The sequence below is a fragment of the Chaetura pelagica genome, unplaced genomic scaffold, assembly GCF_000747805.2.
Source record: "Chaetura pelagica isolate M959 unplaced genomic scaffold, ChaPel_1.0 scaffold273, whole genome shotgun sequence".
In the NCBI taxonomy this organism is placed as follows: domain Eukaryota; kingdom Metazoa; phylum Chordata; class Aves; order Apodiformes; family Apodidae; genus Chaetura; species Chaetura pelagica.
The window spans coordinates 616,083-633,828 of NW_009952828.1; the positions used below are offsets into that span (position 1 = coordinate 616,083).

At 45.7% G+C, this 17,746-nt stretch overlaps 1 protein-coding gene across 1 annotated transcript in view; it reads right to left on the minus strand.

The window, feature by feature from the left end:
* HIVEP3 (human immunodeficiency virus type I enhancer binding protein 3) overlaps positions 1-13,344 on the minus strand; it is a 67,450-nt gene extending 54,106 nt beyond the window's left edge. The window contains exons 1-2 of the mRNA XM_009995148.1: positions 8,221-13,344; positions 4,174-4,319 (exon numbers count right to left, since the gene is read on the minus strand). Of these exons, the coding sequence (XP_009993450.1) occupies positions 4,174-4,319; positions 8,221-13,344 (5,270 nt within the window). The remainder of the gene's footprint in view (positions 1-4,173; positions 4,320-8,220) is intronic.
* Between the last annotated feature and the right edge of the window lie 4,402 nt (positions 13,345-17,746).

Here is a 17,746-nt window from a genome sequence, read left to right on the forward strand (position 1 = left end):
GTTGCAGCCATAAGTTTTATTCTGTAAAGAGGAAAAAAACTGAACCATTTTTCAAAGCCAGCATTCCTTTTCACATAGTATTCATTTATGTGACACTGCTTTAAGGATGTCAGTTAAGGTTAGTGGTCTTTAACTTATTGTATCTTGGTATTCCTCTCTCTACTATTCACATCAACTAGTGCAATAAGCCAACTGATGGGCCCCATAAAAGCACAGAGTTTGGCTATGAAATAGAAGCCTGTATATTGACTGGAACTACCCCACTACTGTCAGATTTCATCATGGCAATGCTAATGCACACTAAACAGGCAACATTTCCCTGACAAGACCATGATACCATCACAGACCTCACTCTCAAATCAGGTCGATACCCATCTACAGTTTCATGATGTAAGAATTCAGAATGGGCCCAGTGCCTCCAAAGCACCAGAGTGGATTGATGAAGGTGACAGAGCTACCAAGGAATCATGGCACTACTGAAGCAGTGCTGGCCAGCTTGACCTTCAAAGATCACTTTCACTGCTCAAAACCACCACAATATCCCTGAGGACAAGTCCAATGGATATTTTCATTAGCTCCTACTGGAGTACAAACTTTGACTTGGCTGCTTAATGGTGTGGTTCTCCCAGACACAACCTAACAAGATTGTGCAGCCACCAGTCTGTGTGTGGGACATGAAACAACTGTCACCTCCCTGGCAGACCCATGCAGGGGGTGTGCTGGTAGGACAGGGGGTGAATGCTGGTTGCAATGGAGCCATCTCTGGTTTTAGGGATTTTCAGGACTGCAAATAAGAGTCACTGCTGAAATTACACATGGAATTACCTTAAGACTTGCTCTCTAGGAAGAATTTGTTCTTTAAACAGAAGCCCAAAAGAAAACTGTGCAGACTGTCTGCAGTTACCTGTGGAAAAGCCAAGGCAGAACCACACACATCCCTCCTGCAGTCCCCAAGAAGTCAGAGACACGACACAAAGGAATGACAGGTCTGCTTCTTCACAGGAGGCCAGGGGTGCTGGATACTGAAATGGATGGGTAAATCTACAGAATCTGAAGACCTCTACCTCCCAGGTCCTCTTCACAGCCCCAGTGGCCATTCCCCCACATCCTGAGATGGCACAACAGGGACCAAGAGGGAAGAAACTGAGCTCGAGCACACCCTGTGCATGGCATCACTGAACCTGGATCCTAAACCCACGTATGAATGTACTGCAAGGCTCAAGAAACCTGCAAGCTGCTGTTTCCCAAACACTTGCCAGTGGGTAAACACAAGAAACCATCCACTTCTACAGCTGAGGAGGAGTCACCTTCAAACGAGAGAGGATTTGTGAGAGAGGCCAAGCTGCCCCACATGGCTCTGGTGGGTATGATGAACATATGACATGTGGCTTCTCTGGTCTTCTCTGAAAGCCAAGAAATGTGATTCTAACCAGCAGGCTGGACTGCAGCAGGGAAGTACCAGATCTCCAAGCAATGCAGGAATGGGGGAAAAAGGCAGCGCTGGGACTGGGGAAGCCAGAAGACTGGACAGAGGGACAGGTAAGTGTTGGAAACGGCAGTGAGAAAGGCAAGAGCTCCAAAGAAATAAAAGCTGAAGGGAAGAAGGAGCCAAAAGAGCTGCAGCAAGTTCATCTTTTGTGGTAACACTTGAATCTCTTTATAATCTCCCTCCTTGGTTGAGATAACAAAGCATGGGATGGCTGCAAAGGGTTTGAAACCAGCTGCATCCCACTGGAAGCCAGCAGCAGACCCTGGGACACCAAGAAATAAAGGGCAGAATGAGATAAGGAAGGAATTTAATTTTTTTTGGGGGGAGGGGGCAGAAGATGGTAAAATAACATCTTTTATAAAACATGTTTGAGAGATTGCCAGGAAAGGGGTCTGATCCATTTAGTGTCTTGCACGAAGCAGGAAGCTCCCGTGGATTCACCTGCAGGTTTGTGCCTTCACTGCAAGAAAACACCCTTGCAAACACAGGCTGCTGAGGCTGAACAACCAGATTTCAGAAACCTTGTGGGAAACAGGCATGGAGCACCAGGCATGCACCAAGCACCTTGGGAGAATAACCTGTCCTGCCTGACCCCAGAAATGTATGTGCCAAGCAAATCAGATGTACAAGTTATTTCCAGGACCTGGTGTGTTACGTTAGTGCCTGTGCTTGGCATTTAGCAGCTCCTATATCCTGTCTCACATCCAGAAGGAGGGCTGCTGTAAGTCAGTGCTACAGGAACTTGAAAATAAACCATAGCACACGTTCAGGATGACTAACAAGTTCCCTGATGCTGGCTTACACAGAACATGTTGGAAAAGTTGCTTTGGTTCGTGTCTGTCATTTAGAAAATGTGACTGGGCACCTGCTACACATGCTGAGGACACTTGGGCTCCCTGTTGAGACGTGGCTCACTTCAGTGGGGCCAGCCAGGGAGCAGCTGGCACTGAGCACCCCCAAGTCTCACCCCAAAAAGCCTCCACAGAGCAGCTCTGCAAGGGGCAGGATGATTTTCATTCATGGTAACTCTGAGCCTCTTTAATCACACCTAGGAAGGAGTCCAAGAGTACCTCTTAAATGGCTACAGCTCCAGGAGAACCCAGCCAAGGGGAACAGAGGCTTCTCATGGGCTTTCAGGCAAATGAACCCAGCACACAGATAATCCCATGGGCCCCATCTGCTACAGGAGGGTGATGGCAACATACCCAACCTATTCTATTTCTCAGTCTGTTGCTTTCTTGACATTCCCTGGCTCCCTCCCAAATCACAGAATCAAAGACTGGTTTGGGTGGGAAGGGATCTTAAAGATCACCCAGTCCCACCTCCTGCATGGGCAGGGACACCTCCCAGCAGCCCAGGCTGCTCCAAGCCCCATCCAACCTGCCCTTCAACACTGCCAGGGATGGGGCAGCCACAGCTTCCCTGGGCAACCTGGGCCAGGCTCTCACCACCCTCACACCCAACAATTTCCTCCTAAAATCCAACCTAAATCTTCCCCCTTTCACTTTGAAACCATTCCCCTTTTGTCCTATCACTCCATGTCCTTGCCAAACGTCCCTCCCCAGCTTTCCTGTAAACCCTTCAGGTCCTGGAACCACTTCAGGTCATAACCATTACAAGTTGCCTCTGATGAGAATGTTATGGGGAAAGGTTCTTCCTTCACTGGTTTAGATCTTTGCATTCACCACTCATGGCAACACAGATCTAAGCTGAGCTGAGCACACAGAGACTAAGTCTGGGTGAGAACTAAGTTGTCCTTAACAAACAAGCAGGTTTCCTTTCCCAAAGCACTATTGGACTCTTTTGGTTAGCTAGTTTGATCATCTGCTAATTAAACATTTTAAAAGAAACACAGACTTCACCTGATAACAGCAGAAACCACAACCACTGACTAATTACAGCCTTTTTCTAACACACAAAACCCAAGAACAACCAATGGCAAGAGCAGAACTGATGAATCCTGCCAGAGATTTCCTACATCTCTTTGGTCCCCTCCACAACAGACAGGAAGGATGATCTTCAAGTGTGAACTTTAATTGCATCCCACAGACATAACACTTATTAACTGATGGTTTATTTTTTTTACAAGATAAAGAGTAATATTAGACCAGTGCTGAATTACTGAAGAGTGCTTTGAATTACCTGGAGCCAAGAACTAAGATATACATCAAATTTAGACCTTGCATCCATTCTGGTTTGAGCTACTTTGTTGGGTGTGATTAAAATCACATAAACACAATCCTTCTTTTCTCCCCCACCTACACCCAGGCATCACACAAGACCTCCCCAGTTCCTCAACACAGTGGTAATCACCACTAGGAACACCATTTTCAATAGAAGACTCTGGCAAGATTTAGGAGATACAGAGGACAGCTCATCACATCAGAGACAGCTACAGGTGGGATTTGTGCTCTCCAGCCATCTTGGCTTAACCACCAGCTCAGAAAAGAGATCGAGGTGCTTGCTAACTTGAAGACAACTCAGAAAAAAAGAAAATTCATGCAGTCTGGAGTATCTACTGCTTTGGGGGGTCAGGTTTTCAGTGGCTAAACAAAGTAAGCTGAAATCCAACTACATCTGGCCTTCTCCTCACCTCCATGTGGTACCTTCACTGACTTGCCATGATTGTTTTCAGTAACTCTACACAATGTGAGACAGAGAGAGAAATAAAACGAGACACTTACCCTCCTTCAAAGATCTTGATCCGGACTGGCTCCCCTCTTTTGGTTACAAGAGCCTCTTCTTCTGATTTTCCTCTTTTATCCTCTTCCTTCTCAGCTCTAGTTATGTCTTTTCGACCTTCATTAGAAAGGAGCGAAGGCAAATGAACCTATCTCCCCAAAAGAGTAAAACAATCATTGATTACATACAAAATCACTCTCAAAAAGACACAGAGCAAGCACTGCAGGCTGCCCCAGAAGGAGCCAGCATCCTGCTGCACATGTTGCTCCTGACAGCTACGTGCAGTAATTGGGACATGCTCTTAACAAATAGAGCCTCTGCTTCTGGATTTTGAGCCCTGCTGGATATGATATATTTACAGTGACCACTTACAAGTTTTTAAATCACCCCCTGCATATGGTGGCTCAATATTATCCAGCTCTTGCCTACTGGAAAACTGAGGCATAGAGAGAAAGAAGTGTCTTTGTTGGGTCACTCTGAGCATGTGGTAGAGCCATGGGTCTCTGCTCTCAAATCCATTGCTCTCTCCTTGGATAATCCTCTCTCTGATATATACATCTACAAAGTTCAGCATCTGTAGAACTCATATGTTTAACCTCAGCCTTTGGGTTTCCCCCACATGCACAGACATTCACACAAATTTGGACATTATCCATCTGAACTTGATATAAATCACTTGACAGTCAAAGCTCTCGGGTGATTTCCTTTCACCAAAACCCTGCTTCCTGGGCATGGTGCAGAGGAAGCCACAAAACCAATGGGAGAAAATAATCCTCAACCTCCCCAGAATGTTCCCATGGTGGAACCTGCTTTTTCACTGTTAAACTTGCCACCCCTTGCTTAGACCCAGGTTTAAGTCATGCACTGACATCTCATCTAGCATGTTTAATGTTATTTGTTATCACACATGGACCTAAACATTAGAGCTGCCTCTTTGGCTATGTATGATGCAAGGGGAGCTTCCCACACCTGGAATGAAACCTTGGGATGCTGTGCCCTACAACCTAACAGTATAAATAACACGGGACTCCAAAGCTCTGGAAGAGCACAGCCTTTCACCCAGGTAATTTTTACACAAATTCATCTGCCCCACCTTAGACACTTATCTTAAGAGAAGATGAATCACCCAAGAGGTGCCTCTTTGTCTCTCATGGTTATCTGGGAAGCCAAGAGTGACTGCCTCAGACTGAGACATGCAAAATGCAGTGGGCTCCACAGCACCAGGCTGCTGGTGCCACCATCAGATCTGCAGCAGGAGGAGGGGTGGACTCACTAAAAGGTAGCTCTGCAAAACTGAGGCCAGACATTTCAAATTTGCCCAGTAATTTCAAGAGCTCAGCTTAGAGCATTAATTGCACCCAGGACTACTCTCTGCCTTGGGCAGGCTCACACAGATTAGCCCATGAGCCTTTAGACTCTCATATCTTTCCTAGATGCCCCGTGGGAATGATCCCTGTTGTATCTTATCTCCCTAAATGCGCCAGGGAATTGCTGGGGAGAGGCCCATCAGCCCAAGACAGAACTGTGCTAGGAACCACTTGAACAATTTAACAATAAAACTAGTCTTGATCTGAGGTCTCTGGACATGGAGATGTCTGTGCTCAGAGGCAATCAGGGGTAGAAGACACACTAAGCACCTTCAAAAATGAAACCTTGGTCATTAAGACTTCACCTCCTGGTAGAAGCTACGTGCTCATTCCAACCTTCCCAGTTCAGCTCCTTATTTACTGAGGAATACAAAACAATTGACTTTCTAGATGTAGCATGAGGTTTATTTATTGGAACTTTTGAAAGCACAAAACACAGACAGAAGAAAGGCACCAGAGAGAGCCAAAATATTACAGTCACTACTATCCTCTTTTACAATCTTGTGTAACTTACAGAGTGTGCAAGCCCGATACAGCGTGATTAGCCACCCCTACATGCACTCTGGAGCCTACAGTGACTTCAGAGTTGATCTGCTCAGTAAATCCCACTAGTAATTTAAAAACCAAGCCAAGTATGTAGACAATATATACAGAGTACTACTGCTTGCTGGGAGCTTGCTGCATGCATAATTGTACAAAGTATTAGAGCTGTTGTACATTTTTTGTTTGTGTTGACTGACAACTTGTTGTTAGAGAAAGAAGAAAATCATAAAGGCAAATGGCTGGAGCAGAGTTAACTGAAGGCTGAACTTTCAACCTTTGATGGATGCTACTGCTACACAGCTCCTGTTAAACACATCTTCCTGAGTAACCAGCAGTGCAACTTCCTCATCTCTGCCTCTCATTTGTGTTTTCAAAACTAAAACAACCACTTCACTCCCACTGATCATCTACCCCAAAAAATGATTGTGCTGCTTGGCATTATGTCAATTCATGTCCATTGAAATCCACAGAATTCCTGCCAACCACGCTCCTTTAAGCAGCAGGTATTAACAGATTTAGGCTACACAGTTTTCTAGGTGAAACTGGCAGGGCAAAGTCTTCCTTTTGCAAATTGTACCATGAAAACCTTAACTTTCACCACCAGTCAGCTCACAGGGATTGGCCTAAAATGTTTTTTTAGTCTTTTGAGCAAATGCAAATGAAATATGCATTTTGATGACTAAGGGCTGAACCATTCCTGCCTAGATCTTAACCTTTAACATCAGGGTATGGAGAGGTCTCTTATTTCAAAAACACACCCTCAGTGTGCCTTGTAGCACCATGTCAAAGAGCAAAGCTCAGAGAAGCACAGGCACTTCTATCACAGAATGAAATCAAGGATGGTATGAACACCATTCAGATAAAATCCTTTTCAAAAAAGTGCACCAATATTAAGTGTACAAATACCAAGCATTACTGTGATTATTGTACTGCACAGGTAATTATCTGCCCTTGTGTCCCTAGAAATTGTGTCTTTTGGATTTCTGCAAAAGAATGATGGAAATACTGAATAGAAAGAAAGATTTATTGAATCAATAGTGACACTACTGTGTATTTTAAGACATCTTTATAAGCAGCAGCTGCAGCAGCGATTATGATAAATTTAATATTCACAGTTCATTTCATGATACAGAAATAATATGAATAATCCATCAATATAAGTTGACTCGAGATGAATATAAAATTGCAAAATTTTTAGATCAATTCTGTTTACTAATCTTCATGACCATGATCTGGTTTAAAGGGATCTATATGGTTCAGCATTAACCAAGAGGGGGAAAATTCTGGCCTCAAAATGAAATAACCCTAGGCTGCTCCCACAGGTGTGGTGAAGACTCCTGTGCTCTTAGGGCCAATAACTTTGGAGAGCTCTGCCCCTGCAAAGCTGTTTGCCTTGCTCCTCTGAACTCTAATGACCAGGTATAAAGTAACCTTAGATAACTGAGGAAGCAAGGAGACAGCAAAGGACATTAACTAAAAGGACCAAATGACACAGGTATTTTAACAAGACTCCATGTCTAACCTACTGAGGCACTTTTATAAATGTCACTGCCTGCCTTTACACCCCTTGGGGGGCCTAAATACACTTGCAAATCTCCCTTTAATATCTGTAATACTTCAAAGCATGCCTCTCCATTTTCATTAATGTGAGATCAGTAGATGCACAACCAGACAGAATCCCATTTCCCCAAGGTAATCCTTTTTCATTTATAACATGCAAAATGTAGGGAATTATAACAGCATATATATATATACATATATATGTATGCATATATATGTATATAAAGTTGCAAAGCTATTTGAAATATCAAGACAAATGCAAATCAAGTCTAATCCTTTGTGCTTGAGCAGTGGCAGTTCATGGTGTGGTGGTGATTCCTACATGCTCTTTTGATTACAAGGCAAGTAGAAACTGGAGAACAGAAATATGGCACATGGCCTTGCCCTTCTTGTTAGCTTACTTTATTACAGTGGGTTTTAGCTTCTTTATTCTAAAAGTTTCACTGAGAACAACTGCTTACCCAACTGAGACAGGGATGAATAAATTCCTATTAAACTAAGAACAGCAATTCCCCATCCCTCGTCCCCCTCTTCCCACGTATCCAAATGGATGAGGAGAAATATATAGGATTGCATTACCTCTGTCATTTTTGGCTTCCTGGAGCTGGACGGGACAAGCCTGCCTGCCTCTGGACGTGGAGCAGTAGCCATGGTGTAGGTTTCCTTGCTCACCTTCTGCTTGGACCTCAGGAGGGACAGGGCTGCTTTAGTGGATATCCCTGGCAGGTTGGGATTATACAGGCTGATACACCAGCTGGCGTAGACTGAAGAACGTCGATCAACTTGCTGGATATGATTTGGCTTTATGTAGTTTAAATAGCACCAACTGACATTAGTGGTTGTGTGAAGACTGGGAAACTGAAGTACCTTCTTTGTATCTGTACCTTCTCGAGACTTCACTGAGCTGCGAGTGACCTCAGACTGAGGTGCAGGGCTTGGAGAGTTTGGTGGAGACTGCTCCACCAGTTCTTTGGAGTCTTCTTTCTTCACGGGTCGTAAAGGTGCCTTGCTGAGGAGCTGCTTGCCAGCTGGCTGCTTACCCTCATCCAGTGCCTCAAAGCTTGGAGAGCCTGAATGGGACACAGCTTGCTGAGAAGTAATTGGGATTTCCTTTGGCTCTGACTGCTCTAAGGACAAACTGGGTGATGTTTCCACCTCGACCCTGCCTTGGCTTTCTGCAAGAAAGTGAGATTTATCCTGTTTTTTCCCTTCTTCTATTGCACTGGGTGGCTTCACCACTTCCAACTTCTCTTCTGCTTCCGACACTTCCTCCTCCTTCACTCTCTTCTGTTGTTGTGTTTCCATTGTCAGCTCCAAACTACCAGCTGGAGAGAGCATCCTTTTGCTTCCACTGACTGTGGATGGGCCTCCTTCCAGTCCCAGGACGCTTTCTGATGGGGAGGTGAGTGGCATGTAGCCCTTCCGTTCTGGTAAGGGCAAGGGCACTCTCAGATACGGGCTCTGGAAAATGCTTCTTTGATCCTCTGTGATCATCTGTGCCAGATCAAAGCCAAGCCCGTGAACGTCGGCGCTACAGACCAGGGTACCCTTGGGTTGGCGATCATCAAATTTGGGGAGAACAATAGAAGAGGAACTGCACTGGGACTGAGTGACCAGAATCTGAGACAGCGTGGTGTACATGGCGCTCCCATAGGACGGCATGTTGGTCTGGATGCGAACAGGGACAACAAGTGACACCACTGGGTCTGTCCGTGTGGGAACAACCAGCTGAGATGCAGATATGGACACCGAAGGACTCGTTGTGCGGGTCAAAGGATGCAACCTACTGTCTGAGCCGTATTCTGTGCATGGGGAAATACTGGAGGTTCCTGCTGCTGGGAATAAACTGGATTTGATCTGTGGTAAATGTCCACCAGCTTCAGCTGGCAACTGGAGAGCAAATTGAGACTGAAGAGGCAGAAAAAAGGCGGAAGGGATTGGTGAGGAGCCAGGGTAATGCACGGGCAGGAATGACGGGTGCTGCCTGAAGGGCACCTCGGCGGGGTGAGACATGAGAGGAGGAGCGATGTGAAGGGGGCCTGGGTGGATGAGGGTTTGAGGGAGAGGCAGTGGTGGGCTCTGGAATATGGAAGGAGGAATCTGAGGCATGGTGAACTGAGCAGAAAGGATGTCAGACATGGTGTGTGCGGTGAAGAGCTCTGCCGACTGCCCTGGCTGAGGCAGCAGATGCTGGTAGGGGAAGATAGAAACCTGTGGGGGGATGAACTGCTTCTCATGCAGCGTCAGCTGTGGGATGGGATGATGAAACACTTGCAGAGCTTCTGTGTAGGGCTGGGTGTATGCAGGTGGAGGGCTGTCCTTTGGCTGACTCTTTTCAGTTGGGTAAGTACCATGAGAAGGTAAAGGGGGTGAAGATGTTGGCTGATGGGGCAAACTTGTCGAAGGAGATTTACTTGAAGAAGGAGCTTGATCTTCTGCCTCTGGCCGTCCTGTTGGGCCTGAGTCTGGCTCATGCTCTGGGTGCCTCACGAGGGATGCCTGCCTAACCAGAAAGCATTTCCTCCTCTCCTGTGGAGCCGAGGGGGCCGAGGAGCTGGGGGTGGAGGCAGGAGTGGATGACAAGCTCCCATAGTCAAATGATTTACTGCGGGTCTCTGACATCTGGGATGGATGGGACACATTTGGTGTCTGCTCCGAAGCAGATCTCCGCATTTCCCTGGAATGGTGATGGTGGCTTGGTACCATCAACATATGTGAGCCAACTCCAGAAGGCTTGGGGTGGGATTCCAATGGCTGGCTGGTGGACTCTGCCTTGCTGTGGTCTTCACGTTCAAACGAGACAGAGTGGCTGGAGCTGTGGGATATGCTGCTTTCCTGACTCGGGCTTCGAGTGAGCGAGACTGATTCAAAACTGGACTCTCCAGAGGACTGACCCATTTCTGCCAGCCGCAGCCTCTTCTTCTTCGGTGGGAGTTTCTCTGCAGGGAGCTGAGAGAGGGTCTGGCTCCTCTGCGGCCACTGAAATTCCTCTGTTTTCTCTGGCTCTTTTGGAGGAGGCTCTGGCTCCATTTCTGGTCTGTCAGGCTCTTCTGTGACCAGAATCTCTGGCACCTGGATGTTGGGCTGGCGCACCAGCTTGGGCTGCAGGGAGTGAGGTGGCCGGCTGTGCTGGGGTGTCTGCTGAGATGGGTACTGTGATGATGAGGGTTTGTCTTCTCCTTCCAAGCTGCTCACCTGCTCAATAGAGTCAGACTTCTCAAAGGAGCTTGTATGCTGGATGACAGAGATCTCTTTTGAGGTTGTTCTTCTCTCTTTGCCCTCCGTACTTGAAGCCGGTTTGGTATTCCTGGAATGAAAGCTGGCACTGACATCAGAAGCTGTGGATTTACCCGGATCTGCTGGTGACTTAATGGATTCACGGGTTAGGTTTAAAGCAACATCAGATGATGCAGGGTTTGCAAACTGGGTCCCCGGCCCTGTGCTGGAGGAGGGAGTGTCAGACAACTCGAAAGCTGGAGGCTCCTCGTCGTCACCGAGACTCTTCTCTTTTCGTCTTTTCCGGAGCGGGGTGAGCTCCAAGCTGCTCCCCAGCTTGTAATGCATCACCTGGGGCCACGTGTCAGGATCCGCAACACTTTTCTCAGTCTCTGAAGAGGTATGGGAAGTGGAAGAACGAGGCTTTGAGAGCTGCAGTTCCGAGCAGTAATACTTCTTATGGGCTTCATAATTGTCCCTTTTCTTATACCGAGCACCACACACGTTACACTCGTACATGAACCCTTTCACTTTCGGGCCCTTCCGTGACTTTTTGGTAAGATCGCTTTCCTTGGTTTCAGGCTCCTCAGGAGGTTTGGAAACAGTTTCTTTGTTTGCAGAGCTAACCTCCTCTGAGACGTATTCTACTCCCAAAGGTAGCTCAATAGCTGGTTGTCGTTTCAGCATTCGAGGGTGGGAAGAAAATGCTTGACTGCGGCTTAAGACTTCAGGCCCCATGATGTGATCATCAAATGAATAGCTACCTCTAAAGGTATGTGGGGAGCTTATAGTGCATGCAGCAGAAGGCATTGAGTGGCTTCTTAGGAGAGGCACTGTCTCTGTGGCACTGTGGGATTGTTGAAGTGACAACAATGATTGTTCGGGCTTAATTTTTTCACTGTGGGATGTCAACACTTTGGAGGCATCCAACTGGCTACTGGAACCAGACTTGATATCAAACTGAAACGGTTCTCTGTACACACCAGACTTTGGAGATTCAATGCTGCTACGTCTAGATAAGGAGCTTCTTCTAGGCTTCACGCTATCTATTTCACTGGTATCAACAACAGCTTCATTAATTGTAATTAGCTTAGTGATGTGTTCAATAACCTGTGTTCTAGGCACAGATAATGGTACCATACTAGGTTTCTCTTCGGTCGACAGGTGTGGAAACCCCTGGGTTGTGTTTGTGGTTAATGCTGCAGTCCTTTGACCAATTCTACCACATTTCCCAAAAATAATTTCTGCATAAGATTTTGCATTTGTATTTGGTGGGCTGATCTGCTGCTCTGCACTTTCTGATCTGGAGAAGTAGCCTGACTCGGTACTCCCCTTGCTCCCAGGGCTCAGGAAAGCTTGTTCATCTATGATCTTCTTCCTCTCACTCAAGCGGAGCGCAAGCTTCTGCTTTATTGTGTGGGTGTCCTCAGACTTATGGCTCAGAGCCTGGTCTGACGAGGGTTCTGCAAACTGGGTGCTGTCCTCAAGAGACTGAGACATACTGGAATGAGACAACGAACATCGATCATGGCTGGAGCCTTGGCTGCCTCCACTCAGCAAACTACTGGACAACAGGGTGTGCTTCCTCCTTGGGGAGAGCTCTACTGAATGGCCCGACATTGCGCCCGTCTCCTCCTCCGAATCTGTGCTTTCTCCTTCTGTTGGCTCCTCAAAGTCCTCCCCACCAATCCGTTCCATTTCCAAGCTGGATGGATACATCTCTGCTCCAATCCCTGAGGCCAGCCCAGCTTTTATGCGATGAGCATGAGATTTCCTATGTTTATACAAATTGCTCTTAGTCTTAAAAGAAAAGCCACATGGAATGCAAGGGTAGGGCCTCTCACCTGTGTGTGACCTGATATGTTTTTGGAGCACACTCGGCTTTGCACAGGGCCTGCTGCAGTACTGGCAAATGTATTTGCCTGGCTTCTGAGGTTTCTTCTCCTTCCTGTGCACTTCCTCAGCTTGTTTTAAGGAGACCTGTGAAGGGCGAGGGATAAAGACCTTTTGAACAGAAGGCATGTCCTCTCCAGGAATGATGGGTGAATGGGAAGGTAAGAGCTGGCTGTGGTGAGAGTGAAGCCCGGGTGACGAAAAGGAGCCAGAGGGACCTGGTCGTACTGGATCAACTAGCTGCCATGTGGGACCTTCAAGGACATGCTCTGGTTTCCCAGGAGACATAAATGCTGGTGACAGTGCGTGCTGCTGAAGCTGTGAAACGTGGGGAGGATGCTCAAAAGAGGAAGGCTTAGTTTGCTTCTGATGGGAAGTCTTCTCCTGAGACTCCTCTCTTGGAATCGGCAAAGAACCAGAAAAGTGCTGCTGTGACACGATATCTCGGAGAGGGGTTCCTTGTGAAGAAGCAGAGCTGCCCTGGTATGTAGCTGCAGATGAAATACTGGCTTGGAAAGCCTCTCCTTTGGGAAGCCTCTTTCTTGGACTTTCCTCAGCCTTTTTTGTGCTCTTCTGGCTTTGTTCAGGATCCATGACCTTTAAAGGGTCTTTGAATGCTATTTCGGGAAGGTTTTGGCAGGCTTCATTTACGAATAATAAAGATCTCTTCTGTAGATTCCCTGTTTTGCCTGCATTTCCTACGAAGCTGGAGCCGCCAGGAGATGGTTGTTGATTTAAGATTTTACTAAAGTGTCACTAGTTGCTATTTGATTTAAAAAAAAAAAGTTTCAAGGTCAATAAAGTTCACATTGGTAACACATGACAAACTACTTCAAAGAGAGAAAACTTTCCAAAACTTTTAGTCCAAATATTTTCCTTGTGAACTTGGTTAAGGCTTTAAACCTTGCCATTTTATTTCAGTTGACAGTGGCAAGCCTTCAAAGTCAAGATGCAACCCACAATGTGTCTCTTGTTTGTTATGCAAACCTTTGAAAACTTGAGACTTTAGTGCTCATCTCATAATGATCTTTTTTTCCTCTGCAAGGAAAACAAGACTGAACGGTGTATGTCCCCTTGTGTCTTCCTTCTGTTCCACTTTGGAGTTCAAAAGCCTTGGAAAAGTATTTCCCACATTTCTGCAATTACATCCAAAAGAAAACAAACAGAAAAAAATTACTTTAGCATTTGTATCTAAGTAATTAAATGCTGTTATTTCTATAGAGAATAACAGTAAATATTTTGCACAAAAGAAATTCAGAATAACTGAGGGAATGTCCTGCCATTCAGGAGATATTACTTTTAATGGTAATCTAAACATACACTGTACTCAGTCAAACCACAGGGACTCATGCTCAGTTTAAGGCACACATATCCTGGCTCTGGTGCAGTAACCAAAGCCAGTAACTTGAAACACAGTTTTGAAAAATGTATTAAAACAGTTTAAAACTCGAATTGCTCTTAATGTCCTGCAAACATTCATGGTTTTACAATTTTTATAATTATAATTCCCTTGCAAAAAGACTACCCAGTAAAGCTGACTAAATACAAAGCACTGCCTAGTGTGGCACATATACCCCCTGACACATACAAAGTAAATCTTTTCTGCATAAAATCCACTCTTAAGCTTGCAATAATCTTCAGTGTCATTTACAACAATAGCAGGTAAAGAGAAAAGCACACACGCTCTCCTACTGCAATGTTGCCTCTTTAATTTCCTGCCTTTTGCTACCAAACAATGGCACAAATCCAATTTCTATAGCATGCAGATATTTCATACAGGCAGGATGTTGAAATTGGCTGTAGAGGGGAACTCTTCTTACAATGAATTTGAATGGGAGACTCTATTCAACCTACCACCCCTGTCAGCAAATACAGCTATTAATGAGACACTCGGGGAGGAAGGACTTGGATTCCACTGAAATGAGACAGCATCACCAAGAGATGGAACAGAAGATGGGTGGGTTACTCCTAAAGAAAATAAAGATGCTGCTTTTTAAGTGCAGCAAATGGATATGTGTAATTTACAATGAGAAAAGAACCATCTTCCTTCTTCATGAAGCTATTGTCTGCCTTAGGGTGCCGTGTCTTGCTCTGACAGAATGGATTAATGATGGGAAATTGCTCCAAGCCCTGCTGCTTTGATCCTGCCCCGTGCAGGGGGAGGCTGCATGGATGAGCCTGAAGTCTATTTTTGGCAAAACAGGGAAGCACAGGGGGGAGGACCGAGATTTTAGCTGCACCATGGCCTGACCTCATCTTGAGAAGCAACAGTGAAGAACCAGCAGAAGAGGTTGGTTGTGTTCCATATGAAGTCCTCCAAGGATTACCCACTACTTATTCATTCCTACAACCCTGTGGACACTCCACATGCAATGAGAAAACAGAGACATGAAGTATAAGGTAACTTAGTTTAATTTAGCAGAGTCGGAAGATGAGATAACACACTGGGACACATCAGAACCAACTAGACCTTACAAAGGTGGTTAAGAACTGGCTATTCTTTGGACAGGATTGCTTTCTCCTAACCTTAGCTAGCCAAAAGTCCTTAGACACAACTCCCTATACTATTACTGAGAGGTAGGTGGCAATGAGGAGGGTGATACACCTCAAATTAAGTGGGGTTCAGTGAGATTTATTGCCCTGAGATGTCCTCTATTATTGGATTAGTGGTTTACTTGCCCAGCTGTGACACCCACATCTTAGGTACAGGTCCAGAAAATCAGTCCTACCCTTAAACTTCACCTTCCTTTTCCGCAAATAGAAGTTCTAACTTCACACCTTCCCAGGACCTGCAGAGCCCTGCAAATAGAAGTTCTGCTCCACATCAGCATGAACTTCACACCTTCCCAGGACCTGCAGAGCCCCAGCTTGCTAAGAATGGTCACACATATGAGCTCATTGCAATGATGGGTAGTCAATTACATTTAGGAACCCCTTTTTAGAGAGTGCTGGCTCCTCAAAGCCAATGAACAGCCATGGTGATCTGGACTAGACTTACAGCACAGGACTTACAGCACAAGACTTACTCCAGATCAAAGACATGCATGGAGCAAATTCATCATGTTGATTTTTGCCTCAGCTGCTGTCCTTTGCCCCACTCATGGCACACAGAGCATATTCACTTGGCAGAAGTGGATTTAAGCAGTGACATTTTCAGCAAGCACAAAGTGAACCATGACTTGTGCAAGCTTGAGCACTCACATTGAAGAACTGCCAACTCCAGAATGCCTGAAAACCATTTTAATATTATTTTGTCCTATAGGCTCCATATTAACTCCCAAGTGTATAATAATTAGGGTTGAGAGGAAGTTAACTGAGGTTATTTAATATCATCCCAAATGTTCAGAACATCCTCAGCATCCTCTGATGAGCACATGGGCCCCAGCTGATTTTATTGGGAATGCTGTGTGAAAGTTAACATTTAAAAAATTAGTCAACAAACAAGCACACCTGCTGCCTACAGCAGCAATAGAGCCATTCAGGGGCAAGCCAGGCTACTTTCTACTTATTTTTTCTATTATTGGAAATGGCCCCTGGAATGGCAATGGCAAAAGATAATGCACAGAATCCCAGACTGGTTTGGGTTGGACCTTAGAGATCATCCAGTCCCAACCCTATGCAATGGGCAGGGACACCTCCCACTAGAGCAGGTTGCTCAAAGCCCCATCCAACCTGGCACTGAACACTTCCAGGGAGGGGGTATCCACAGCCTTTCCTAGCTGGATGCAGTCACTCCAGATTGACACCTCTCCAAGGAAAATTCAACAGTGAAAGAAAAAAACCAAAAACTACCCAGCTAGACATTGTAGAAGGATTTGTCCCTTATCAATTTAGAGACATGGTAGAGGAAGGGAATGAGAGCCTCCCAAAATCTGGTGGCAGATGCTGAACAGTGCTCTGCCCAGCTCAGATACAACCTAGAGATGCTAAGGAGCATCTCACTGCATCCCTGATGGATCATGTGAAGCTGGTGTGGATGACCCTCCACAGGGCCCCCCTGCACCCAGCCAGCTCCCTGCTGGGAATGCCACAGGACTAATGTGGGTGGGAAAACCTTTCATTCTTCCTCATTTTCCTTCTAGTTTCTATGCACTTTAGCTCAGCCAAAATCTCTCTTCAGACTTCATCCCTTGCAATTTCCTTATGCTTTCCCAACTGTCCCAGGTTTTCTCAGAAAAGGCAGCTCTTTTGCTTTCACTTTCAGCTCCTCCTCCTCATGACCCAAGTGGCTTCTCCCCTCTGTCATGTGTTATGTCTCTACTATTTTTACTTATCACTTTCACTTGGCCTGTATCCTGCAGCACAACAGCAGGGACACAGCAAGGCAGGGAAGGGCACTGGCACCAGATCAGCCCAACTTGGAGACAAAAGTCCCCTGGATTTTCTGGCACATGCTGTCCAGCTGCTAACACTGCATCTCCAAACCCAAAGTACAGGCACTAAAACAGGGGATTCCAGCTATTATTTCTATTTAAAGATAATTTCTTAGGGTTTTACTTGAAAAAGACAGGAACAGAGATGACTGTTCCATTGGCAACGATGGATGCAAGGACTGCCCCCCTGAGGAAAGAAATCCATGACAAAATTCCTTCAGGTTTGAATGGGACTAGAACTTTACCCTGAAGTCTTAATTAAATGCTTACAAATGCTTTTTTTTTTTTTTTTTCTAAAGTCACAATTGTTAGTATTTTCAATCACCTTATTAGGCTGGAATGAATACCTCAGAAGAGGCCCAGTCTCTCCCACACAGTCTTTCCCAATCCTAAGGTTCACCTTAGTCCTCCTAAATGGTTTGAAGAAGAGCTAACCAGTGTCAAACCTTATGCTGCTCCTTTGTGCCTGGGACTATCACCACATATATGCACTCAAACAACCAATTCTTATTGCATTTGGGATTGAGACTCCCCAAAAGTGAGAAGAGATGTTCCAGGCTGCACCTGCCACGTGAGCTCCAGGTGGGAATAGCACTGAAAAGATATTTAAAAGCATCAGGACT